General features: G+C 37.8%; 1 protein-coding gene across 1 annotated transcript in view; it reads left to right on the top strand.

The window, feature by feature from the left end:
* The window catches only part of TRAPPC10 (trafficking protein particle complex subunit 10), a 44,402-nt gene that overhangs the window by 5,154 nt on the left and 12,600 nt on the right, over window positions 1-26,648 (top strand). Inside the window, exons 2-14 of the mRNA XM_065652588.1 lie at window positions 5,096-5,177; window positions 5,874-6,009; window positions 6,950-7,146; window positions 8,870-9,065; window positions 9,501-9,612; window positions 10,652-10,899; window positions 13,183-13,329; window positions 15,176-15,290; window positions 16,481-16,557; window positions 19,104-19,195; window positions 20,382-20,522; window positions 22,493-22,605; window positions 24,534-25,048. Coding sequence (XP_065508660.1) covers window positions 5,096-5,177; window positions 5,874-6,009; window positions 6,950-7,146; window positions 8,870-9,065; window positions 9,501-9,612; window positions 10,652-10,899; window positions 13,183-13,329; window positions 15,176-15,290; window positions 16,481-16,557; window positions 19,104-19,195; window positions 20,382-20,522; window positions 22,493-22,605; window positions 24,534-25,048 — 2,171 coding nt within the window. The remainder of the gene's footprint in view (window positions 1-5,095; window positions 5,178-5,873; window positions 6,010-6,949; window positions 7,147-8,869; window positions 9,066-9,500; window positions 9,613-10,651; window positions 10,900-13,182; window positions 13,330-15,175; window positions 15,291-16,480; window positions 16,558-19,103; window positions 19,196-20,381; window positions 20,523-22,492; window positions 22,606-24,533; window positions 25,049-26,648) is intronic.

Here is a 26,648-nt window from a genome sequence, read left to right as displayed (position 1 = left end):
TGGCTATGTTGTCTTGATCTACCAAAATGTCAGGGAGAAAGACAAGGAGGAAAGAACAGAAAAAAGAAAAATATGGGACCAATAGCATAAAATTTTGAAAATGAGTAGTTTGAACATTCTTGTTTTCTTCTGGATCTGTATTGACGAAGATACTCAGTCACCTTTGCATTATGCTATAATCTGAGCAAAGGGTTCTTTGGCATTAGCTGTCCATTTCAGTTATTGGCTAATGCAATATTGAGAATTTTTCCCCAGGATTAGGTTTATGGTTCTGAGCTGCTATATAGAGATACAGCCTGTTCTTGAGCAAAAGATACAGACATTCTTTACTTAGTTTATGTAACAAATTTTTGCAGCCATGTTCAGAGGCAAAGAGCAATTGAGAAAATTTTGTTCCTCTCTTGCCTGACCTGGCCATCTTAATATTTTGGATGTCAAGTTGATGGATGTCAAGTCTTTGAAGTTCATAGAAATGTTTTTAACTTAGACTGTCTAATTAGGTGTTTGATTTAGGTGTATCGTAAAACCCTTTTAAGGTTCTTCTCCTTTATTTGCATTTGACATCTGGACAGATACCTCTTTGTCTTAATTTGTTTGTGAACTGTTTAAATAAGTAGGCAAAGGGCATGGCTTCTGGACTTTGTAATGTGGAAACAAAGGGAACATGTGCTTTCTCCTTTCTTCCCTCTCTCCAGAAGTATTTTTAAATGTATATCATTTGAATATTACTGCTTTCTATATTTGTTAGTTAAAATAAGTGCTACCGCTTCACATACAAAATTACTTCATACTTAAAGTGGTATCACTTAAAGAATTCCTTTGTTTTTTTCTATATTTAGTGTGTGTGTTAACATCCAGTAGGTTAATTCAGACTTACATGACATAAAACCTGATAGGTGCTCCAGAGGCTATGGATTGGCAGTTTTTTTTTTTTCTATTCTAAAAAATAACATCAAGTATTAAAATAAAACAATAAAAGACATTGATTAGATTTATTATATAAATTAGAGAAGTTGTAAAATATATTTTTAAAATAGTACAAATATATATATAAATTTGAAATATTGCAAATCTATTACATCTAATTAGATTAATGTTATTTATGAAATAATTATATTAGACAAACTTAATAAATCAAAATATGTACACTTCTTATTATGTTTTAAGTGGTAAAGGATGACTCTTTAAGGTTACTTCCTAGTTGTCAACTCTATTGAATATTTAGGTTTTATTTAATTCTGTCAATTCTAAAAGAAGAAAACCTTTCTCTAGAAGGCTGCTCGGTTTTAGTCATGATAGGATTCCAGAATTACTTTTCTTTCCCATATATGCACATCCTTCCTTTGCCTTTTCAGCTGTATCTCATCATCTTTTACATTTTGGCTAGGGGCCACTTTCCTTCATTACTGAGAATCCTTTGAGTGAGGGCTTAGTGTTGAGACCTATCACAATGGATTGAGAGCAGCCCTGTGGGGAAGCACTTGGGGATGTTGGTTGATGAGAAGCTCAACATGAGCTGGCAATGTGCACTTGCAGCCTAGAAAACCAACTGTATCCTGGGCTGCATCAAAAGGAGCATGGCCAGTGGGTCAAGGGAGGTGATTCTGCCCCTCTGCTCTGCTCTGATGAGACCCCACCTGGAGTTCTGTGTCCAGCTCTGGAGCCCCCAACATGAGAAAGGCACGGACTTGTTGGAGAGGGTCCAGAGGAGGGGCGTGAAGATGATGAGAGGGCTGCAGCACCTCTCCTATGAAGACAGGCTGACACAGCTGGAGTTGTTCAGTCTGGAGAAGAGACCTTATAGCAGTCTTCCAGTACCTAAAGGGCACCTACAAGAAAGCTGGAGAGGGCCTTTTAACAAGGGCATGTAGTGATAGGACAAGGGTTAATGGCTTTAAAGTGAAAGAGGGTAGATTTACATTAGACATAAGGAAGAAATTCTTCACCATGAGGGTGGTGAAGCACTGGAACAGGTTGCCCAGAGAAGCTGTGGATGCCCCATCATGGGAAGTGTTCAAGGCCAGGTTGGACGGGGCTCTGAGTGACCTTTTCTAGTTGAAGATGTCCCCTGCCCATGGCCGGGGGGTTGAACTAGATGATCTTTAAGGTCCCTTCCAACCCAAACTATGCTGTGATTCTATGATCCACTGAAATGAATTTGCTGTAAAACAGTTTTGCTTAGGTATCTGGCCACATTATTCTGTCTTTTTTTCTTTAAAAACAAGACAACAAACAACTAAACTCACGGAAACAAAACAGCAAAACCAACCAACAAACCAAAACACCCCCTTTCTTCTCCTCCCCAAAAACAAAATTAAAAAATCTCCACAAAAAACCTACAAGAAAACTGTTGAAGTAATTCTCAGACTTCTGTGCAGACTTCTGGGATTTGCTGTAAGTTTGACTTCCAGGCTTACTTATGTTTTTGAAATGTGTCATTCAAAATTCGTAGAATTCAGTCAGATACAAGCAAAAATTCCTGTAGTGGTGTTTGGGTTTGTTTTTTGTTTTTTGTTTTTTTTTTGTTGTTGTCGTTGTTTTTGTTGTTGTTTTTAAATAGTATTTTGGAAAGTACGTCATGGAGGCAGGAACTACTGATGCTTCAGAGGCATATATACACAACAGAATGAGACTGCCATGCTTAAGGTCTCTTGAGTCATAGGAATCTTGCACGTCATAATTTCAAAACTAGAGTGATCTTTCAGGTGTTTGTTTGTGGGTGTGGTTTTTGTTGTCGTTGTTTTGTTTTGTTTGTTATTTGGGAATATTGTGCTCTTACTGTTTAGTTTCTGAGAGTTGCTCCCCTCACTCCTTGCAGTCCCGTAGCAAGCGGTTCACAATTTAATGTGCCTCTTGCCAGTCTGATGGCCCTTACAAGTGCTTACTACCAATCATTCTTGGTGTTTGTCCTGTGTCAGTGCTGTGCAAGTTTGGACTGCTTATAACTTATTTTGTAATGTTCTTGACTTGAGCAGCTCAAATGTGCTTATTATAACAGATGCAGAGTCTAGTTGAGCAGAACCTGAGATGTGATTGTCCTTTGGGTGTTTGTAATACATGGTAGCAGTGTGTGGTCTGTATTCGAAACATAGCTGATGTATTTTGCATCAGATCTGTTCTCCTTTTTCTTCTAATCCTAGAGGACAGTCTTGCATTGGTCATAAAATACATATACCCTCAAAACCAATGCAGGAGTAAAAATTTTCTAGTTTTAGAGCAAATATACCATTCTTAAGCTGATAATGTGATGTGGTTGTCTGGAATAGCAGGGTGCTTAAACATTATCGTTTAGTAGTTCCTCTGTGTTTTGGAATAATCCTTTGGAATAATCCTTTTTACTCAAGATGCTGAATTCTGAAACTTTTTTGTGGCATATGTTGGATTTTTAGGTGCAGTACAGGAAGAGCACTTTGTTATGCTTCAGAGGTAAAATACATGGTTCGTTCTTTCAGGCTCCAGCTTGATGGGCTATCATTTTGATGTGGTCATCATGCTCTTGCTAAATCACTAAGCCATGTTTCACTTTCTGTGGGCAGTAATGAGTTGCAAATCAATAGACTGTTCTCCATGAGGTAGCTCAGAGAGATGATGTAACTTGGTATAAGACAGCATTAACAATATGACTAACATTTGCTTCGATATTAATTGTAGACATTTGTTTATAGTCTTAAATAAGATTTTGTGTGATACACTTAGTTCAGACAGAGTGAAGGTGAACTATCATGAATAAAGTGGTTATTTGCTTTCTGGAGACTTAAAGCTAAAGTTCGCCTTTTTGGCCACCTGGGCACGCTACTGGCTCGTGTTCAGCCAGCTGTCAATCAACACCCCCAGGTCCTTTTCCACCAGGCTACTTTCCAGCCACTCTTTCCTGGGCCCGTAGCGCTGCCTGGGGTTGTTAGGACACAAATGCAGGACCCAGCACTTGGCCTTGTTGAACCTCATACGGTTGGCCTTGGCCCGTTGACCCAGCCTGTCCAGATCCCTCTGTGTGGCTGTCCTGCCCTTGTCCAGATCATTGATAAAGAGATTAAACAGAACCGGCCCCAATACTGAGCCCTGGGGAACACCACTCCTGATTAGCAGCCAACTGGATTTGACTCCATTCACCACAACTCTTCAGGGCCGGCCAGCCAGCCAGTTTTTCACCAGCAAAGAGCGTGCCTATCAAAGCCATGAGCAGCCAGCTTCTCCAGGAGAATGCTATGGGAGACTGTGTCAAAGGCTTTACTGAAGTCCAGGCAGACAGCATCCACAACCTTTCCCTCATCCACTAAGCAGGAATGCAATTGTTCAAAGCCCCAGTGATTAAAGCCTAACCACAGGTCCCTGTGTCAGTGCAAGGGCAGCTCCAGGGGAGCTGCACTGTGTTAACAGACCTGATGTTTCTGATGGCAGCAAGGAGAGCATGGTGGGCAGGGAGATGCTTTGTGTTACAAAATCACAGAATGTTTGCGGTTGGAAGGGTCCTCTGGAGATCATCTAGTCCAACCCACCTGCTAAAGCAGGTTCGCCTGGAGTAGATTGCACAGGAATGTGTCCAGGCGGGTTCTGAATGTCTCCAGAGAAGGAGACTCCACAACCTCTTTGGGCAGCCCAGAATAATGGGGAGACAGGATTCAAACCTAGTAAAGCACAGAACATGTGCTAATGCTCATTTTCTCATAGTAGGCCCAGCTACAGAAGGGATGTGAACCACTGTCTAACCAGTCTTCTGGTTTGTGAAGGTTAAATTCTGAGGATTTTTAAATATGCTTTGTTTAGCCAATGACTCTGGCTAAGTACCTTGTTTAGTTTTCAGAGTTGGACAAGCTATATGGATGATACTCTCTTTGGTATATGGATTATGTAGCTATGTAGAAAATTGTCACAGGAAGTTGTAACAGCATATGTATTATGTGCCTTCTTAAAAGTGTTGTATTAGGTTGTGAGAACATGTGATTTAATACATTTACAAAAGTGCTAGACTATGGTGTCCACATAGCAGACAAGATTACATTTTTTTACTGAAAAAAACCCAAACCATTAATAGTATAGCTTATTAATGTTTTCTGTAATTTGCACATAATAATAAATTAATGCCTTTCACTTTTAGGTGCTGGAGATCAGAATTTATTTACTTCCTTATATCCTACACTTTCTCAGCAGCTTCCTAGAGAACCCATGGAATGGAGGAGGTAAACTTATATTTTATTCTGTCATACTGTTTCAGTGTGTGGTTTTAGACTTGGGAAAGTGTGAGGTTTTTTGGACTCTGAGAAGCTCTTACCATAACTTGAGTTGAATGTAGCAACTGATGTGACGAAAGGAGAACTTAGATAATCAAGGTAAATGCTGTGTGCTTCAGGATGATGATTTCCGTACTTCACCTGTTGAACTTCACCTAAAGAAAAATGGTAGTAATGCTATGTTTCTCTTTTTGGTTTTGTGGTTTGTGGCTTTATCTTTGTATGTGCTTTGATGTGCTTTGGCAGCAATGTTCTCGAAGTGACATGCTTTCTTCTTGATGAGAATATAAGTAGAATTTATGTGTAATTAGATGTATTTTCCTGCAAAAAGTTTGGTATCGCACACTGTTTTCTGACTGGAAAAAAACAATTTTGGGCATTGTCTTGTTTGGAATCTTTTACGAGGTCCTAAAGACACAGAAAATCTTTTAATGAAAGCTGAAAAGCTTCTATCTCCTGTTCTTGCAAAAAGGAGGAACTATTTCATTTCAAGTGATACGAAATTTTAGTTAACTTTATATGAACTGCAGTAAGTGTGGTTTGTGGGTTTTCTGTATCAGAGTATTTCTCCCCCAAAATACATGTTCATTTTTGTATTCTGCTATGTATGTCTTGTTGACTAATTTCAGTTTCTAAACTTTGTAGGTCTTATGGCCGTGCTCCGAAGATGATTCATCTAGAATCCAACTTTGTTCAGTTCAAAGAGGAGCTACTACCCAAAGAAGGGAATAAAGCCCTTTTGACTTTTCCCTTTCTCCATATTTATTGGACAGAATGTTGTGTAAGTATTAGGAAAACATCATGAAAAACTGAGTACTCAGATTTAAAAATGAAGTTGTTTTGACTTTCCGCTTGTCTTCTCTGTTATTTTTCTTTTGCTTTCCATGCTTATTTTTACAATAAGTCTGCGTTGCATAAGCATGCATACCCAATGTATTGGAAGTGAAACTTAGTCAGCTTGAGTACTTTTTACAAAGAAATATGGCTTATGGTGATGTTGCTTGACACTAAGAGGACAGGCTTTTGAATAACTTGGATTTGGTACTTTGTCACAAAAAAGTACCAACATCTAACAGTGTTACTGTAGTAGCACAGCACACTTGCTTCGTAATACAGGAATGTGGCCAGATTATTTCAGGGATGATCTAATTATTCACAAGGTTAAGTCTTAAGATGTGTATTTTTTCTTCAGTTCATCTTCCGTATGTGTCAGGTATTAGTATATGTCAGCAGTCTAAAGTGGGCAAGACTTGGAATGTCTCAGTCCTGTTTATCTGCAGTTCACTGCTTTTTGATTGGCCTCTTATGAATTAATTATCCAGTTGAAGGACAAAGGTGATATCTGATCTATGACCAATCAAAAAGTATCCAGAACAGCCTTAAGAGTTGTGTGAACTGATCTGTGTAAAACTATCCCAGAAGCCAGAAAAGTGCCAGACTTCTGTGGTTTTTTTTTTCTTTTTATGAAAAAGCTTTTAAGCAGTTTAAGATTTGAGCAGTGTCAGAAGGCACAGATGTTGCACTTCTGGTACTATGTGAGAATAAAACTGTTCGGCTTTGTAATTTCAAGCATGTTTTTGTCTCGTTTGATTTCTTTCAGTAAATGAATTTATTGTCACTAAGATATGCCTTTCTGTTTGTCTTCTCTTAGAAGAAAGTTTGCCTTTTGAAATTGTTCAGAATGTCTGTTTGATTTGATGATTCACTGCTTCTCATCCCAGGACACAGAAGTGTACAAAACTACAGTCAAGGATGACATCACCAAGTGGCAGAACGTTCTCAAAGCTCACAACTCAGTGGACTGGCTAATTGTGGTAGTTGAGAGTGATGCTAAGAAAAAGAACAAAACAAATATCCTTCCCCGAACCTCTATAGTAGATAAAATAAGAAATGACTTCTGTAACAAACAAAGTGACAGGTAAGCATTCTTTTACTTGCAAACATGTTCATCTTTGACTAGAGTGCTGATTTAAAAACTCATCTCCCTGTGTAATGCGTTCCTTGCCCATTTAAGGATTTTCCTTGATGTCTAGCATTCATACTGATGGTATTGTAAGACCTGTGCTTTGAAGAAGCCTGACACCAGCAATAAAGGGAGAAGTTAATTTTCAGTTCTTCTTGGGTTTGTGGTGGCTTTGAAATGTGTCTCGGAAAGCTTTCCAGTATCTCCTCCTGGCTAAGAGAGGTTTAAGGGGAACAGTGTGGTAATAATAAGTTTTTAGAACTTCAGGATTTTTTGTTTGCTTAGCTGCTTGCAAAAATGTTACTGGAATTCTAGGTAGTGGGAGTGAGGTGAGAGGGGAATATGAAGTCAATAGGGCTTATTTTTTATCATTGTATTTTTCTGCCTTTCACTTGATCACCTTTCCGCTATGAGATAATTGACTTAAAACTAGTTTCCTCAGATGTTTTTATTCTAAGGAAAATAAATGTGAATATATGAAACTGTTCCTGCTTTTATTAAACTCAAAACACTACACGAATCTTAATTTGAAACCAACATTAATAGATACTGTCTTCCTTATTCTGAAACATTGAACTGGATCTATATTATTGCCTTTTTTTCTGTTAACCTCAAGAGTTAACTTTAAATGGGAGATTTTCCCCTGAAGAATGAGTGACAGGGTAAACATTTGAAGTTGAAATGGGTGGATGGAAGCACTTGTACCTTGGTGTGAACTGATGTTGCCTGGCAGGTCAGCATGTTATGACACGCTGTACGTTGATAGCACTTCCTTTGTGCCTAGACAGCATTTGGTATTTTACAGGATTGCTTGGACAAATAGTTTCAACAGCTCTGATTCAGCTTGCTTTTGGTTTCTAACTGATGGATTTGCTTAGTTTAATTGTTTTGCCATAGGATAAAATGACTTTTCTAATAAAAAATTGTGTATTACTTGGATGAGAGATCTTCTTGCGTTTAGATATATCAGTAGTTTTTTGAATGTTACTAAATTGTGATAGAAAAACTGAGGAAAGAAGATGCTCTCAAAAAGGATCATTTATTTGTGAATTAATGGGATCTGTTTGTTTATTTATATTCCAAGAAAAGCAGTTTTACCACATAGAATGTACAAAACCAAATTGAGATACTGTAAGTATGAATTATGGAGGATTATTTTAAGTGACTTAGGAAAGGCTAACTGTATGTGATCTAATGGATCTTGATTTGTATTTTGCATAATCCTTGCCAGGAGTAACTATAATTACTGTTCTGCTGATTGTATTGTGAAGCAGACTTTTTTTCTTGGATAGATACAGCACTACTTATGTTTAAGTAATTGGAATAATGTATCCATTATTTGCTTCAGAAAAAGTAAAGCTTTACAGTACTCATTTTGTGGAAAACACTGAGTTCTTCTCCGTAAACTATATCACAGCCTTAAACATACATGGAGAAGTACTAAAAAAGCCACCAAAACCCAAACAAACAAAAAAATCCCCAAACCCCAACGTACCCTCCCTTCCCTAAACAAACATAGATAACCCTCAGTCTTGTTTTTTTCCACTGATTAGAGTTGAATGAAAAACCAGATTTTGTTATTTTGAATCTGTCAGGTGTGCACAATATTGAACTCTGCATTTGTATGTGAATTTTACATTTACCTCCTCAAAAATACATTTCATCAATCTCTTTACAGATGTGTGGTACTTTCTGACCCTTTGAAAGACTCTTCCCGTTCTCAGGAATCTTGGAATGCCTTCCTGACCAAACTCAGGACATTGCTTCTCATGTCTTTTACCAAAAACCTAGGCAAGTTTGAAGATGACATGAGAACTTTGAGAGAGAAAAGGACTGAGCCAGGGTGGAGCTTCTGCGAGTATTTCATGGTCCAGGTAAGAGTCTCTTTTTATTGACAAAAGTACTTGGGTCCTAGTTTTAGTAACGGATTTTTTTGTTGTCATTGACTTTCTGGTACTTTTAATGTTCTGCTTATTCTTTGAGGGTTAGGCAGGACATATGAAGACTGCTACAAAAGCAGCATTTTTAGATCTTGTTTGCAGCAGGTTTGTATTATGTTGTAGTACAGTGTTGTTACAGAAGCAGAATATTTTCAGGCTTGTCGGAGTTACAGGAACCTTGAACGAAGCAAACAGGTTGCATCTAGAAAGTGTTTTAGTAGTCGCTTTTGACTTTTGGGTGAATGTCCCATTACTGTGCCTGTGCAAAGGCACCCAAACTTGTAATTTATATTTAATGGGGGCAGGCCGTAACACCAGACATGACTAATACCAGTAATGTGCTCCCCTGTATTGCTTGTGTGTCAAAAGGAAGAACTGGCTTTCGTCTTTGAGATGCTGCAGCAATTTGAGGATGCACTAGTGCAGTACGATGAACTGGATGCCTTGTTTTCTCAATACGTTGTCAACTTTGGGGCTGGGGGTAAGTGTCTTAAAATGTTAAATAAATGTTAAGCATATTAATTTTTTCACTATACTTCTGTTAAAACAACCCAATGCTTTGAGTGCCAAATGTGTTCATGGGAGAAAAAGATGGTACATTGCAATGAAGATGCCCTGGGCAGTTTGTGCTCTTGTTTTATGCTGTATGCAAACTCAAGTGTACATCAGCTATTCTATTGAAGTTTTCTTTTTCATCTCTGAGAGTTAGATGCAACATTTAATGAAAACTTGCTTTTTGCTCTTGTTCAAGGATCGTTACAAACAGAGTCCTGAAATCTTTGTAATTACCTAAGTATCGATCTGACTGTGATACAGTTGCTGTTTTCAGAGCTCGCTGCTAAGTTATTCAGTAAAGAGCTTCCTGGAAAAATGCATTCAGTTTTGCCTCGGATTACACGAGACATTTGGTAATCACTACAAAACTGAATAGAAATATGTGTTTAATCTGCACTACAGAAGATTTAACTTTCTCTTCAAGAAAATTACTGTGCAAGAAGTATCAAATAACTTTAAACTGTTTTAATGAGCTAAAGCATGTGGTGTTATATAACAGTTTTAATTGGGTTTGTGTTATGAATCTGGTAAAAAAATACAGCGCAGGAGTAATTGCAGTGAAATGTTTGTCCTGACTGAACCTGATGCTATACCTGAAAGTGGGGGCACATCTATCAATTATGGCTGAGTAAGAAATATTTAAGAAGATAAGTTTTGTTTTGAGCTTCAGGTGGGCTTAATTGCTGAGGAATATGTTGCAAATTGGCTGCCACTATACTAATAACAAATACGCAATTAAGACAAAATGCCCACAGGGTTTGAATGTTCTGAAATTCAGTTATTGAGTTAGCCGTGGAAGTTCTGCTGGTTTTTTTTGTTTTGTTTTTGAAGTTAAGACATTAAGTCATTTATCTATATGATAGACTTTAGAAGGAATAAACCAGCTCACGACCTCTGGAGGGAGGAAGAAGAGGTTTTGATAGAAAGCAGTGGTTGATTCTTGGATATTAACTTTATTTACTTAGATGGTGCAAACTGGCTGACATTTTTTTGCCAGCCAGTGAGGAGCTGGAATGGTTTAATTCTCCGAAAACCAATAGACATGGAGAAGAGAGAGCTAATTCAGAATCAAGAAGCTACTCTACTGGACTTGCGTAGTTACCTATTTTCTCGCCAGTGCACGTTATTAATCTTCCTGCAGAGGCCATGGGAGGTTTCCCAGCGAGCATTGGAGCTTCTTCACAACTGTGTGCAAGAACTCAAGCTATTAGAAGTGAGTCAGTGTCATATATTCCATTATGTAAATGATTTTATCCAATTATGGTCTAACAAGATTTTTGAAGTTCAGATGTCGGGGACCAGAATACAGTAAGCACTGGCTGTGAGATGTCAAAATGCTGCTGTAATAACAGATTGTAACAATGCTACAGCTGAATGTTTCTTCATGAGGATGTCTTTGGAAAGACATTTGGAGACATCACATCTGAAAACCAAACCTGTATTTAGTTAAAGTATTCTAATCTTCACCTGGAAAGTTAACTTCGTAAGATGGTAGGTAATTTGTCTGCTTCTTTCCTGGATTTATTACCAGTCTGTTGAACTATAGTTCCCATAATTTCAATCTATAAGAGTGTTGCATTGTAGAAAATGAGGCAGAGTGGTTAATATGCTGATATGCAGGCTAGTGGTCTGTATCAAAAAGCAGTTTCGAACTAGAAACAGTATCTACAGTAGGGCTTCTTATTACCATGCAAGTTGTATGCTGCTTTGATTGCCTTTTGTGGTTCTTACTTTGCAATTCCTTTTGGTGTCCAGCAATGCTCTTTTGTGTTATATCTCTGTCTCTGGCTGTCTCATCCAGTGACAGAAGAGGAGACAGAAAAAAAGTGACAGCACTTGAAGCTTTTTGTCGTGTTGCATGCCTGCATGCTTTACCTCTCCTTCCTCCATACTTTAGTTTCTACTGGTGTTTTTTATTCCTCTAAAGAGGCTTTATCAGAGATGTTGTATACTAATCATCCTCTATGTATGACCACAGATATCTATGAATTGAAATACATCTTTAAGTACAGTGTAGTGTGCATGAGAATATTTCTGGGTTTCACCTTGTAACTCATACATGTCCTTAATCCTGTGAGTGTCTGGTTCTCTGTTAGTTTTATCTGTGCTATTATAGCAGTAGCTGCTAACTTTTGCCTGTCTGACATTGTGGTAGTAAGTTCCATAAGTTCCATCTGTTCATCTGCATTTAATAACAGAAAATCTACTTTGGAGGTATTGCCGACACCTTCATATGTTCTAAAACTAACATGCAATTCCCATATATGGTATGTTTTATGTGTGTTTTGAGGCAGGTGTGTGGTTGTTTTTTTTTTTCTTTCCAAAATAAATACATCCAACCTTTTAAGTTCCCCTCTTGCTCCATCCCAAGCATGTCCTGTGCCTCCAATGTTTGGGGCTCTTCTCTGCACCGTCTCTTATTTCTGCTGTTTCTGTCTTGATGTGGTGATCCAAACTGAATGCAGGTGTTCAGGCTGTGAGGCAGTAACACTTATTTGTGCATACCATGCAGTTATCCCTGTTGTGATTCTTCTTCTTAATACTTGGCAAACCTCTTAATGTGACTTGATGTCACTGAGCACACAGTGGAAATATAAACTATTCTGTTCTTGCGATCTTTCTTTTCCTGAAAATTCTTTCAGAATGCAGACTTTTTTTTTTTTATTTACAAATGCGTTGGGCTTGCAGGTTGAACTTTCCTATTACATTAGTCAATTACGTAGTTTATTACGGGTTTCAAGACTTACATGGTCTTTCTAAAAGGAAAACTTTTGCATTGTTTATGAACAGGATTTTGGGACACCATTATCATGATTATATTCCAGATCTTTAGTTATGCTCATCTTTATCTTGATTCTTGAAGTATTCTAGTATCAAAGTCTTTTTTCTTATTATGTCTGGACTGATAATCTCCTGTTGGTCGTTTTTTTTTTTTTTTTTTCATTGTGTGTTTCTTTTTGTTCATTCACTTGTTTTTATCACCATTCTTTAATTATTTGTCCATAATAGATTTCTTATCCTTTGATTAACAAACTTATTATCGTGAAAGAGACTTTCTTTTTTCAGGTTTCTGAATCTACTTCTTAGTGTACTTTTAATTTCAGTCTCAGTCAGATCTTATGTCTCCTTAGGAAAGTAGTAGTATATATGCAGAATTTTTTTCCACATTCTGCTTTCATTAGGCTTAGTTTCCCAGTTTGGGGATTTTTTCCAAGTACTGGTACCTATTAGTCCTCTCTTCCTTCACTTTCATCTTGGTGAATGTATCAAATGTAGTTAATATGATCACTTTTTAGTTGCTTAGCTGTCCTTGTTTCATGAGCTAATATATACAAATTATTCAGTGGTTAATGAGAGTTGGCCTGTTTTTTGTGTATTCTTAGAGTAACCTCTTCTAAGAGGCTCTGCTACATTGTATCAAGAAAAGTTTTTGCTGAAGTGTTGTCTCATGTGACAAATGTTTATTTCCCAGTTAATTTTATCTGTTCATCTTCAGGTGTCTGTTCCTTCTGGAGCTTTGGATTGTTGGGTATTTTTGAGTTGTTTGGAAGTCTTACAAAGAATAGAAGGCTGCTGTGATAGGGCTCAAATAGAAGCAAATGTTTCCCACACAGTTGGCTTGTGGAGCTATGCCACTGAGAAGGTGAGCAAATGATGTGTTGCAGTTGTGGTGTTACAAACCTGAAGTAGACCATTTGTTTCCATGGAACAGATTTTGCACTTGTTATTGTAGACTTTAATAAGGGGTTCTGTATATTGTCTTGAGTCTAGTCTAGATGAGACATCCAAGTTTATATCCACTTTTTCTACTGTTAGATGAGGCCTGGGAATAACTAGGGTGTGTTTGCCTCTTTGTCTCTCCCTCCCTCACCACTGGCTAATTAAATTCCAGAGTGAGTTCAGTCCATGTTGACTGAGAGAAGGAGCATGAATTTCAGTTATAGCAGGAAAAGCTGCCCAGATTTGGATGTATTTACTGTTATAATTAGAGATGACAGCAGTCTGTTTACATAGTTCATTATTATGGTAGTAATAGACCCCTAACTTCACTTAAGGTGTAACCCTTGGTGGTCTGTGGAAGAGACAGATAAGTAATAATTTGCAATTTTTCAGTTACTGCCCCTTACCATAAGTTGTAAAGTGGCCTTTTCAGTTTGGTTAAGCCACTTCCCTAATTATATGAGTGCCTTTTCAAGTTCCACTTAACTCCGTTTCTATGAAACAGTTGGTGTCTAAGGCTGCTACTGCTTTTCACTGCTGCAAAACAGTTTAGAAAGGTGACAAACTCCAGAAACTACTGAAATGGTGTACTGTGATCCTTGCGGATGTTTTTGGAGACCAGCATAAGCTCATCCTCTTGTTTGTATAACCTGTAGAATATTTTCTATTTCTTTTAATTCATAGTTTGTTCATATTTCAGTAGACTTAGAAATCCTCTAACTGGCACTAGGGGGTTCTTGTTTTATTACAAAAGCATAGAAAAACAATTTCACCTTGAAGAGTTTCTGCTGTAAAAAAAAAAAAAGGAAAAAAAAAAAAGGAGGGGGGGAGAAGATGAGAATAAAGGAAACAAAGGGTTGTTTAAAGTGGTGATGGGTGCATCAGATTCTTCTGATGCTCCTTACATATTTCTCTGGAACGTATATACCTGGGTTGGAAATGTTCCTCCCATTCATGGCTCTTCTGACACAAAGGGTAAAGGGAAAAATTTTAGGGTAAAGAGTAGCAGTAGGGTGGAACAGACTGAATGACAACTAGTGACAAAAGTGGAATAAAAAACCCAAAGTTTTTGGCCATCCCCATTTTATATGGTATAGAGTAATATGACAAGCTGAGGCCTTTTTTTTTTTTTTTTTTTTCCTTTTTTAACCAAATAACTAGCAGAACTGAACTTCTTTAAGGCAGTATCCTTTGACTTCTGGGGATCAAGTGTAGCAGCTGCTGTCTGGAAGGGGTTTTATGGTAGTTGTGTGACACTGTTTTAATCCTGTTAGCTGGGCTAATCATGTCTTTTTCAATGCGGTTTTCACCTGAATACAAATACTTTGGGTAAATTTGCAAGCTTGTCTAATCAGTGTGCTGGAGACAGCCTGCATTTCTTGATTATATAGTTTTCAAAAATACAGTCACAGTTATTAGAAATTATCTCTGGCGATAACCGCCAAACATTTCAAGTTTGTCCATGTTTATAAGGAAAGCCAGAAGGATTTATTCTGATTAAATATTACACACGTGGGGATGTGTGTGTATATGTTATTTGAGTCAGTAACTTTTACGCAATTTAATTCTTAATAAAATTAATTTATACTCTGAGAATAATAGTAACTTTTCAACGGTTCCCTACTTTCTTTCCATGAACTTTAATACAGATCTTGTAAGCATAATATGACAGCAGTGGAAATGTATTTTAGGAAGGATGTGTTAGAATAAAAGGAGTTTTATATTAATTTTGTAGCCTACTGAAAGCAAGCATTTGGTTTCTCTTACAGTTAAAATCTCTGGGTTATCTGTGTGGACTTGTGTCAGAGAAGGGACCCAATTCAGAAGACCTTAACAGAACTGTCGATCTTTTAGCAGGGTTGGGAGCAGAACGCCCTGAAACAGGTATTACCAGGAATGTACGCATTCTTTCTAATAAGTGACATTGTCTTAAATGTATAGCATATAAATACATCAGTAATAATAATTTCCAAGTATCCCTACATATATATAAGATTGGTAGAACTCTATTATCTCTCTTATGAGTTATTTTAATGTGTGTCTACTACTTTAAATTATCAATGCATCTGCTGTTGCAAGTGTAAGTTTTTCCATTAATGCTCCATTTATCAACATTTAGGTAAATAGTCTTGAACTTTACCTATTTTGAGTAAAGCTTATAATACTTTCAGACAAGTATTAAAAATAAAATTACTGGAAAAAGAAATGGAACATCCTTGATCTGATGCAAATAGATAACCTGCAACCGAAGCTACAAAGTGATATTGAGTTGAAGTGATGTTATTTGAGTGGCTGAGCAATCACATTTATTTACTCCTTGTGGATTTTCTCACTCACAAAGATATTTCTGAAAGGAAGAAGCTTTCATATGTTAAATATGCTCGAGCAATTACTATCTTTGAAGTATTAGCCAGCAGGCAGATGATTTACTTGCTCTTGCAGGTATGATGATGTGCGATTCTTAATTCAGTGCAATGGTGCCTTTTGTATTTATACAAAACAAGGGCTTTTTTCTTCTGGAAATATTGACACATATTTGGTCTGGCAAGAGCTCTTAAATTGAGCAAGCTACTTCAGGAAAAAACTTGGTCTTGCTAACCATTTTCCTTTGAAGTACATTGTTTAAGGTAGTAAAATGTCTTTAAATTACAGCATACTTCTTCGTGCTGATTTCTAAATCCAGTGGGACAAATCCCCCAGTGGGGAACTGTGAGAATATTACTCTTGGCACAATATGATATTTAAGTACAATTGCATGTGTTTCCGAATTGAATGAATGTTATGAAATATCGTGTGGAGAATTTAGTACGGGTACTATATTGCTGCTTACCTTTACACTGCTACGCTGAACATTGCTCACGTGTGCACGCACACACACAGAGTTGTGAAACAGCCTTTCTTGATCTTTTTTTATAGTCTGGGGAAAAAAGCTCATGATCTGTCCCTAAGTGTTAGTGACATTTCCCATGTAAAATTAGTTTTCTCTTTGTTTTCTACTGAAGGAAAAAGCGGGGAGATGGTGTTAAAATAGGAATGTGTTTGTGACACCTCCTGTTCTGATTTTTTTTCTAAAGCCAATGCATCACAGAGCCCTTATAAAAAACTTAAGGAGGCCTTGTCATCTGTAGAAGCTTTTGAAAAACACTACTTAGTAAGTATGATTTTTGGTTATTTATATGAGTTTTGGATGTTTACATTATAGACTGAATAGGGTCCAAATATTCAAACCTGAGAAGGTAACACTGATAATGTAAATCTGTATTTTGGTATCAAAGGTTGTTGCCTGCACACTGAACACAACAAGGCTGATTTGTTTTACAACTGGAACCCTATATTGGCCCCAAGTTTCAAATATTAGAATTAACTTTAATATTTACAGTTATGAGTTGGAGGTTGTTCTCTGTAAGTATGTATACTTAGTTATTAAAAAAGGTAATGTCATGGCTATTATGTTCTGCTATCCTGAATTCAGAATTAATTGAATCTTTCCCAGAAGAATATTGATACGTGAATTCAGTTTCCTTTTGAATCATTTAGATTTGCACCTTGCAATGGGTGTTACATGTTTTAAGTTATACTGTTGAATTTTTTATAGAAACTGCAGGGCACCTGTGGATAATAGGGTTGGACCTGGCACAAATTAAAGCAGTAGAATTCTCATTATGCTTTAATATGCATGTGTATTTCCTGACAGCTCCCTTATTGCCTTATTGGGGAGCCATTGTAATGATCTTCTGGACATTTTTATAAAAGATTATTAAATAAAACAAACAACCCATGACAGTCACAGAAGTGTGTTTTGTTTTGGTTTTCTTTTCTTCCCCCTTCATTTTCCTATGAAATTTCTTATATTTGCGGTACTGCCTTCGAAGTTTTCTGGGGAAAAGTTGGAGGAAAATTAATTGAGCATTTTTTGAAATCTAAAAACTAGGTGGTACTTATTTTTGCCAAGTTGTGGCTGAAACAAAAAGTCTCAAAAGATTTCCAACTTGTACCTGAAGATCTCTGCTAAATTCAGCAGTATCTTCCTAAATTTAAGAAACTAAGTGGGATCTGCAGAGTTTGCCAATGAAGGAGTTGCCATTTCTGTTTGTATTTTTGACTGCACTTTTACGCAACAGAAATTCAGTTATCAGATACACTGTAAAATATTGTTTTCTATGTAGTTGTCACATAAATATATACAGTTTGTATATACCTATATTTTATCCATCTATTCAATGCAGAACAACGTAGAATTAGTTAGAATTTCAAGCCACCACTAAGATAATGTATTTGCATTTAAAATTTTAATGAGTCTGGAAAGTAAAATGCAGCTTTTCAGACATGTTGAAAGCAAGAAGCGATGAGCTTTTATTACCAGAAAAGGGTCTGTTCTCATCTCCTGAAACAACTTCAGGATCTTTTGTAAGACTGTCAAATCTTCTACAAGTATGTTGGCTGATACCTGAATCTGGGGGTAATGTAGCTTTGAATTTGTATGTTCGGCTGGCGTTGAAGGCCTCTGGTTATACTGATGTGTTAAGGAGTGGTCACTTAATGTGTTGTAGGGTATTATGAGTTCTTAACTGAAGGAAGAGATGTTTTGGTTTTTTTTCGTTTTTTTTTTTTTTAGGCTCTCCATAAGAAACATCAAAAACTGCCTCAGAAGGGCTTTGGGAACTTGTTTTAGGTCATTTTTCTGACCCATAGGAATAGATGCTTTCTGACAGATTCTCTGGTTGGAAGCTCTTAAGCAATTTGTTTTGAAGGGTAGAGTAGTTCTTAATACACTATGTGAAGGAGAATGAGCTGCTGTGGAAGAGGCTGTGGGTTTGTAAATACAGTGTGAAGGGTTTTTGTATATCTCCCCAGAGATTATTACATACTTGAGAAAAAGTTTGGAGGTGGTATACAGTGTGTGTTGTAACTGATAATTTTGTGACAAAGATTTGTCGTTGTTATTACAAGCTTGGGGCAAAGTGAGGAGGGTGACATGTAGGCAGTGTGGCTGCATTGGAAGTTGAGCTTAAAGATGACTGAGAAACTTCAATTTGAGATTGCCTAGCTTCAAGCAAAATTTCCTCAAGGCACACTTGCCAAAATATTTATTCAGATTGTAATTTAGCATTTTGCGTTTAATTGTATGTTTATGTACTGCAAACTTTCATATACTTAATGGTATTATGTGCAGCTTTAGTGAAAGAATCATGTACCATGTTCTGTATGTAGTTGATTTGGTTTTGAAGTATTAGTTGTGAGTCTCGGGGGCAAGCTCTAATATTGCTCTAAATATGTTATGCTGTGGTGTATCCTGGCATGATGCACTGCACAATCCTGCAATGACAGTCTAATGGGATGTAGTCACTGAGAAACAGGTGCTTTCAAAAAAAGACAGGAGGATTGAAGTGTAAAGAAGTGCTTGAAACTGCATCTGATCTATTATTTTGGTGGTTTCAAGTTGCCTCATCTAATTTTTAATAGGCTTTTTTCTTCTGCTGTTTATAACAAAGGTATGGGATAATGACCAATTGTAGAAAAAGGGAAGATGACCTGTTACAAACTGCTCTATATTGTGTGCTGAGGGCAAGGGGAAAAAGTGTCTCATTCTGGTCATTTTGTTGTAGTAACTTAGTTACTGTCTATAAATTTGTGTGAAATACATATAGCTACTAAAAATATATAAAGCTTATAATAGTTTCTTTTTCTTTTAAACAGGATCTGTCCCATGCCACCATTGAAATGTACACAAATATTGGAAGAATTCGGTCAGCTAAGCTTGTGGGAAAGGACTTGGCAGAGTTTTATATGTAAATGAATGTTTAAAATGTGTTAAATGCGTTGGCTTTCTAAAATTTGAATATAGTACTTGAGAAAAATGTGCTGTGTTTAGAAATGTATTTCTAAAAGCTCTTTTTTTTTTTTCATAAACATACCCTAAGTTTCAGGCTGTATTTTGGGGGAGGAAAAAAAAAAAAGAACGAACACTGGCAGTCTCTTTGCTTCAAACTCTAATTCTTACTTCATGATTTCATACTCTCACTTTTAACTGTTCCATGTTCTTTAGCTGGATCCTTTGTTCTCCTAGGGAGAAAACAGTATGGGATTAGGGGAGGAAAGAGAGAGCTTTGCATTTGCTATAGCCTGCTTTGTAACATGGCTTCTGACTTGTTGCAAAGTTTATCATTACCTTTACAAATGTGTAGGCATATGTATACCTTAAGAAGAGCCAGAAAACATGTTATTGGAAGGGCAATCAGTTTCATATTTGAGATTATGATTGCAAAATGGTTTTTTTCCCCCACTGAGAAATTTACAGTGATTTTATTCCTAATTTCCAAATATATTTATTTGTGTTTATCCCTGCCATTAAATTCCACGAAAGGAACATCCTGCATTGATTTTCTGTTACATTTTATTTTTCTTCTTTAGAAGAATTTGGGCGTCCTAAGTGTTTTTTTGAGAACACATGTTTAGGCATGCTTCTCACCTATGTTCACTAAATCAGTCTGATCTTCTAGTTGCGAAAGATTCTCGTAAATTAGTTTAAATTTCTACCTGAGGTAACAACGTCACATTTAAAGATTAGCATGGAACTGCTGTGTAGTGATAAAATGCTATTTTCATTGAAGCATTGTCCTGCTTTAAAATCATTGAGTAAGCGTATTTTTAGTGAAGTGTCAGAAGCTTGAGATGGCTTTTGATGCATTTGTGGGAGGTAGCTTCGCCTCACTTGCTCTGAGCCGGGACAGATCTGTACGTTCTGTCTTTCATGGACACTTAATTGCAGTTCTGCTTGCTTAAGTGAATCACATAAAGGTAGGCCAATATGTTGATCTGTTACCAGCAAAATAAAGAGCATAATGATTCTCTGCATCTTGTTCTGTACTCGTATGCAACGATCCTCTCCCATCCTCACTTTTTGAAAATGTGTAGAGAGTTTCATGGCTTTGAAGATTCTTAAATCACACTGTACTAACTTCTTTATTTTTAAAGGAGGAAGAAAGGTCCACAGAAGGCAGAAATCTATCTTCAAGGAGCACTGAAAACTTACCTTGCTGAGGGCTGGGCGTTGCTTGTCACACATACGAGAAAGCAGTTAGTTGAATGTCAGAAACACCTTGGGCAAATAGAAAAGTATCCTCTGAAAGGTGGAGCCAGAAAAATCAAGACTGGAGAAAATGATACTTCTGATTATTTTTCTCACATCTCTAACTTTTATTTAACAGTAGAGACTGCCAAACATCAGACAGCTGAGTTATTTCTTGTTTCCATTGTTGCCGTTCAGTTGGGGAGGGTCGGGTTATTTATTCTTGAATTTTTATTTTTTTAACATCTGGTTCACTTAAACTTTTGCCTGTGGTTGCTGCTCTCCATCTTAAACATGTTGAGGCTCTAGAGAGTGGTGCCATGTGGGTAGTGTGAAGTTTGTCATTAGTTCAGTAGATACCATAGAGGTTTTTTATGATTCTGCTTGTACTTGATCATTATGGAAGATTTTTTTGTAGTATTGGTTTTTAGTTTGGTAAATATAGTGTCTTCCTATATTAAAGAGCTTAATTTCCGGGGTTGCTTTCTGTAACTGCTACCACCTTTTTCCTGTATCTGACCTGGTGAGGACTCTTCTGGTATTTGTAATGCTGACTTTCCAGAAGTTAAAACACAGGCTTGGAAGATGAAAATCTTGTGGCTTTGGTGTGGTGTGTGGTGTTGCAATATTTTTTACTATTGTTTATTACTTACTTCTGGCTTTGATTGCTTCAGAAGGGGAGTGGGAGTTGTTTGCTTTTGTGTTAAAGCCCAGTCTTCAACATGTGAATGAAATCTTCTCTGTAAATGCCACATAAATGCTAAGTAATACTTTGAGAGAATTTGGCCCAATCCTAATATCTGACAGGCTTCAAGTTCTTCACTTTGATACTCTACTTTATTTTTACACAGCAACTCTGTACTCTGCAACTGTATTTATTTAAATCTCTGTGTTGCTGTAGTATTGCTACTTTCAAGATAGGAGGTGGGCGTTTGGGGGAAAGTCTACAGACTGGCCTTGGGTGTTTTGTTCTGATCTTTTTGGCATTGGAGACAGCACAAATAGAATTTTGCTTTTCATTTTAGCCTCATATGTCGTTGCCTAAATTTGGTAGCTAAATTAAGTAACTTGGTTCTAATCTGTTGTGCTGCATGCAAGATGTTATGTACTATAGCGAAATGGCAGGTTTTCATTATTTTATGGTGTTTCGGGGGAAGGGTACTGCTTTCGTTGGTGCCATAGTTATAAATAGAATTCCTATAGGTGTTCTGAACTGGGGTAGTGAGTTGAACAGAGTACTTTCTGCAGGACAGTTCTTGTGGAAATTGCAAGGAAAGCCAACTTTTTGGAATGGTCCTAGCTTTTTTTAAAAGTTGTTGGAATTTTTGTTGTTTTGGTTTTTTTCATTTGCCTAAAAAGCTCATGTTTTAGTCTCTAAGTGACAGTAATAGGAATCTTATTGTAGCCGAAAATCAGTTGAGCTAAATTCAAGTTTGTAGTGTATTTTGGGTTTTGTTCTTTTAATTTTCCTGCTTCAGTGCAAATGCTTTTAAAGAATCTGAGCCAGTAATATTGCAGTCTTAGCTAAATACTTAAATGACCATTTGTATCCCCAGCACTCAAAAGTATGAAGGATGTCTTATGACTTACTTATATTAAGTGATGCTGTAACAGCTGGCAGATTCTCAGCCAAGTAAATTGGAATATAATCCAATCCTCAAGTTACTTATTTCTAAATGTTGGGCAGTGTAATTCAACACACCAGGTCTTTAACTAGCATGCTGCATTTATCTCTTGTCAAATAATGACTTTTCTGTGCTCACTGATTTTTTTAGGTGGGGGAAGATTGCTCAGGTTAATAATGGATCGTATTTTAGTAAGTCTGCAAAAAGTAGAGGTTCTGCAATATTCTCAGTTGATAGTAAATCTTCCATTACTTCTGTTCTGATGGAGGAGTGTGGTGATAAAAGCAGGTCTTGTATTAAAAGATTAGAAAAGGTGTACTTGAACTGTCTTGTTTTCAGTCAAATTTCTGAATGTTGCAGGTTTCTGCCTTGTGTTTCCTTAACTTTGTTAGTTATCTTCAAACAAGCAGCCTTTTAGCTGGTGATAATCACTTAACAGAAGATGAACGCAAAGACTTTTGCCAAGAAATACTAGATTTTGCCAATCAGCAAGTGGAGAACCAAGGTAAGTCTGGTTCTTAAATACTTAAAATTTAAGCTGCTCTAATCTGATCTTTCCCTAAAAGTACTTGGAAGGCTTTTTCTGATTGTTTTCATTACCTTGTGTATAACATAGTTATTTTCTTGTCACCTCCAGAATATTTATAAAACTGCAATAATTAGGAATAGTCAAAGATGAAAGGGTAATTAACATTTTCATCTTCAATGCCAGAAAGTCTTTGTTTTCCTTCACATATCTGTTTCACTGCTTTGACAGCTCATAATTTATCTTACGGAAGTTTTTCTTGACAAATGGATATACAATAAGTAATCTAGTTATTTAGTATGTTATTTTAGACTTATGTGGTGGGTTGACCCTGGCTGGACACCAGGTACCACTAAAGCTGCTCTATCACTCTACACATCAGCTGGATAGGAGAGAGAAAATAAAATTAAAATCTCATGGGTTAAGATAAGGATGGGGAGAGATCACTCGCCAATTACCATCATGGGAAAAACAGACTCGACTTGGGGAAAATCAATGTGATTTATTAGTAATCAAATCAGAGTAGGATCATGAGAAAATAAAAACTAAATCTTGAAACACCTTCCCCCCACCCTTTCCTTCTTCCTGGGCTTAACTTCACTCCCAATTTCTCTGCCTCCTCCCTCGCGGCAGTGCAGGGGGATGGGGAATGGGAGTTGCAGTCAGTTCATCACACGTTGTCTCTGATGCTCCTTTCTCCACATGGGAAAACTCACACTCTTCCCCTGCTCCAGCACGGGGTCCCTCCCACAGGAGACAGTTCTCCATTAACTTCTCCAGTGTGAGTCCTTGCCATGGGCTGCAGTTCTTCATGAACAGCTCCAGTGTGGGTCCCTTCCATGGGTTGTAGCCCTTCAGGAACAGACTGCTCCAGTGTGGGCCCCCCACAGAGTCACAGGTCCTACCAGCAAACCTGCTCCAGCGTGGGCTCCTCTCTCCATGGGGCCACAGATCCTGCTGGGAGCATGCTCCAGCATGGGCTTCCCATGGGGTCACATCCTCTTTTGGGCATCCACCTGCTCTGGCATGGGATCCTCCACGGGCTGCAGGTGGGTATCTACTCCACCGTGGACCTCTGTGGGCTGCAGGGGCACAGCTGGCCTCACCATGGTCCGCACCACGAGCTCTAGGGGAATCTCTGTTCCAGGGCCTGGAGCAGCTTGTGCCCTCCTTCTTCACTGACCTTGGTGTTTGCAGGGCTGTTTCTTCACATATTCTCACTCCTCTCTTCAGCTGCAATTGCGCAGTTTCCCCCCCTCCTTCTTAAATATGTTATCCCAGAGGCATTACCACCGTCGCTGATGTGCTCGGCCTTGGCCAGCTGCGGGTCCATCCATCAGGCATGGGGGAAGGCTCTAACAGCTTCTCGCAGAAGTCACCCCTGTAGCCCCCCCACTACCAAAACCTTGCCATGCAAACCCAATACGACTTGCTTCTTAATAAAGTTCTGGTACTGCCTCAGTGTTGGTTTTTGGAGTCTAGAGAAGAGAATGAAAAACCCTTGTGTGGTAAAGCTGATGGCTCAAGACAGCAATCCAATGATTAGTTAGTTAAACTTGTATTTGCTCTTAATTTATGCACTCTGGGAAGTCTGTCACTTTATGCTACTGTGTTCATCTAGAACGCTTTACGTATTAGTGAAAGGCTAAACTTCTGCTTAGACGCTATCTCTTAGTTTAGTTGCCTTTAATAGCCTGAGTACTAAACTTCTAGTGGATGTAACCGTTAGAAAACAAATCTCAGCATCTTTAAGTCTTATGTCTGTGCAAGATAAAACTAAAATACGGAAGTATCGATTTGTGAAAAGTTGTTGATTCGTTTAATTCTAGGGGTTACATTTTTAAGAGAAAAGATTTGCTGATTATAAAATCAGCAAATTACAAAATCCCTGGTTTTTATCTTTCCAGGTCAAAAGGTTATACTGCCTATGCACTCCTTTGCACAGTTGAAAACTCTACATTTTGACCCTCCAAATGCTGTTGTCCATGTGGGTGGAAAGTTGTCTATTGAGTTGACTTTGCTGAGCCAAATGCCCATTCCTGTCCGAGTGGATCAGATTGCCATCCATGTTCACTTCAGCGTTGAAAAAAATAGTTACAGAAAAACAGCTGAGTGGCTCACGAAGCACAAAACTTCCAATGGCGTTATCAGCTTTCCAAATGAAGTTGCAGGCTTTCCTTTCTCAAGAAACAACTTGCCAGCACTGGAACTGTATGAAATGTATGAACGGAGTCCCTCAGATAACTCTCTGAACACAGCAGGAATTATCTGCAAGAATGTGCACATGCTACTACGAAGGCAAGAGAGCAGCAGTTCGCTGGACATGCCCTCAGGAGTGACTTTAGAAGATGGGGCTCATGTGTTGAAATGCAACAACTTGATACTGGAACCAGGGGTCAACAAAATAACATTCAATACTCAGGTATGTTTTTATAGTTGAGTGAATGTAGCACTCGTGAAAGAAGAACTAAAAGCACTGGCTGAGGAAGAGCATGGTGCTGGCAAGTGGTACCCACATTGCTTCCTGTTACAGCTTGGGTGATGCCATTCCCCTTGTGGCTGTATTTTCATTCTTTTAAACCTTATTTTCCCTTGAAAGAAGGCTGTCGTGTTTCTGCTAAAATGTACAGGTGACTCTCCTATTTGCAATCATTTGAGTCAGCCTTTCCAGAACTTATTTTAGACATCTTGGTTATTGCTGCCAAAAATTAAACTGATAAATTCAGATACAAGATTATGTACTGCTCATGAAGTCTGCCTTCACTGTTGAGCTCATGCAGAATAATGCTTAAAAATTTTGATGGGGAATGCATTTTCTAGCCCTTAGTAAGTGACTGTGTGGTTAAATTTGGTTGGTAGCCTGTTCTTCACTGTGGAGGGTGTTAGAATATTTTTTTCACTTGGTGCATGTAGTAAATTTACCTGCAAGAAGTATGACAAAGTTAAGCTCAGCTTCAAATATTTGAATTTAGAAGATGTCAGCATTAAGATCGCCTGCATTATTCATCTTAACCACATAAGGCACGAAAGGACAAGAACTTAAGAATTCTCTGCTACAGAAAGACTGAATTTGCATGAGCAAGCACCTGTGAAAATAGTGTCACCATCTAAATGCCACCTTCAGGAAATGAATTACAGTCCTGCTTCTGACGTGTAGTGTTGTATATGAACCTACCTCAATTCCCCACATGTACTCTAAGCTTAATACTTGGAGTAATCCTTTTTTCCCCTCCACATCTTCCTCCAGGAAGCTCCCAGTAATTGCTGAAATATTTAAGGACAGTAGTGCTCATCACTTCTGTTTACATTGCATTACCACTAGATGCATAGTAATGGGAAATCAGCAGGCTTTGAGCACCAATCCTGTTGGGTTGTTGTGGTGATAGAGTTTGTGGGGTTTTTTTTGTGTATTGTGTTGGGTGTGTGTTTGTTTGTTGTTGCTTTTTTTGTTTTTGTTTGTTGTGGGGTTTTTTTAAACTACCACTCGTTCTGTGGCCTTGGACTTTGCTGATCTGCGGTTTGTTTGCTTGTTTTAATGAAATGGGGAAAGGCATTTACCTGCCGACTTAGTCCTAGGAAGCAACTTAGTCCTAGGAAGTGAAATGCCAAGCATTTTCAAAAGTGAGACTTCACTATCTGTTTGGCATTCCAGAAGTAGGAGCTTCTGGCCTCAATTACCGTGTTGTTCAGTTCTTTGGGTTTTCTTTAAATACTTTCTATCTCCCTCCCCACCTCTGTAACCCTTCATAGGGAAGCATTTAATAGAGTTGAATACTACAGTAATGAATGTCAGTGTAGGGAAAATTTGAGCGAGAAAATGCTGAGAAATTCAGTGCAGCATCTGAATGAATAACAAGAGATGGAGCAGCACAGTGAGGAATGCAACAGGTGTTTCATAGCTGCTTCATTTGCTGAGCATTATCCAGCCTGTGTATTGGGAAGGACATGGATGCTATGAAGAGAGAAAGTAATTTGCAGTCTCATGTGTTATATATGCCTGATAGCTCTGCCATTTTCTAATC

The sequence above is a fragment of the Caloenas nicobarica genome, chromosome 1 (assembly GCF_036013445.1).
Source record: "Caloenas nicobarica isolate bCalNic1 chromosome 1, bCalNic1.hap1, whole genome shotgun sequence".
NCBI classification, from domain to species: Eukaryota; Metazoa; Chordata; class Aves; order Columbiformes; family Columbidae; genus Caloenas; species Caloenas nicobarica.
Note: the sequence above shows the minus strand (reverse complement) of the source record. Positions and strands in the feature narration are given on the sequence as shown.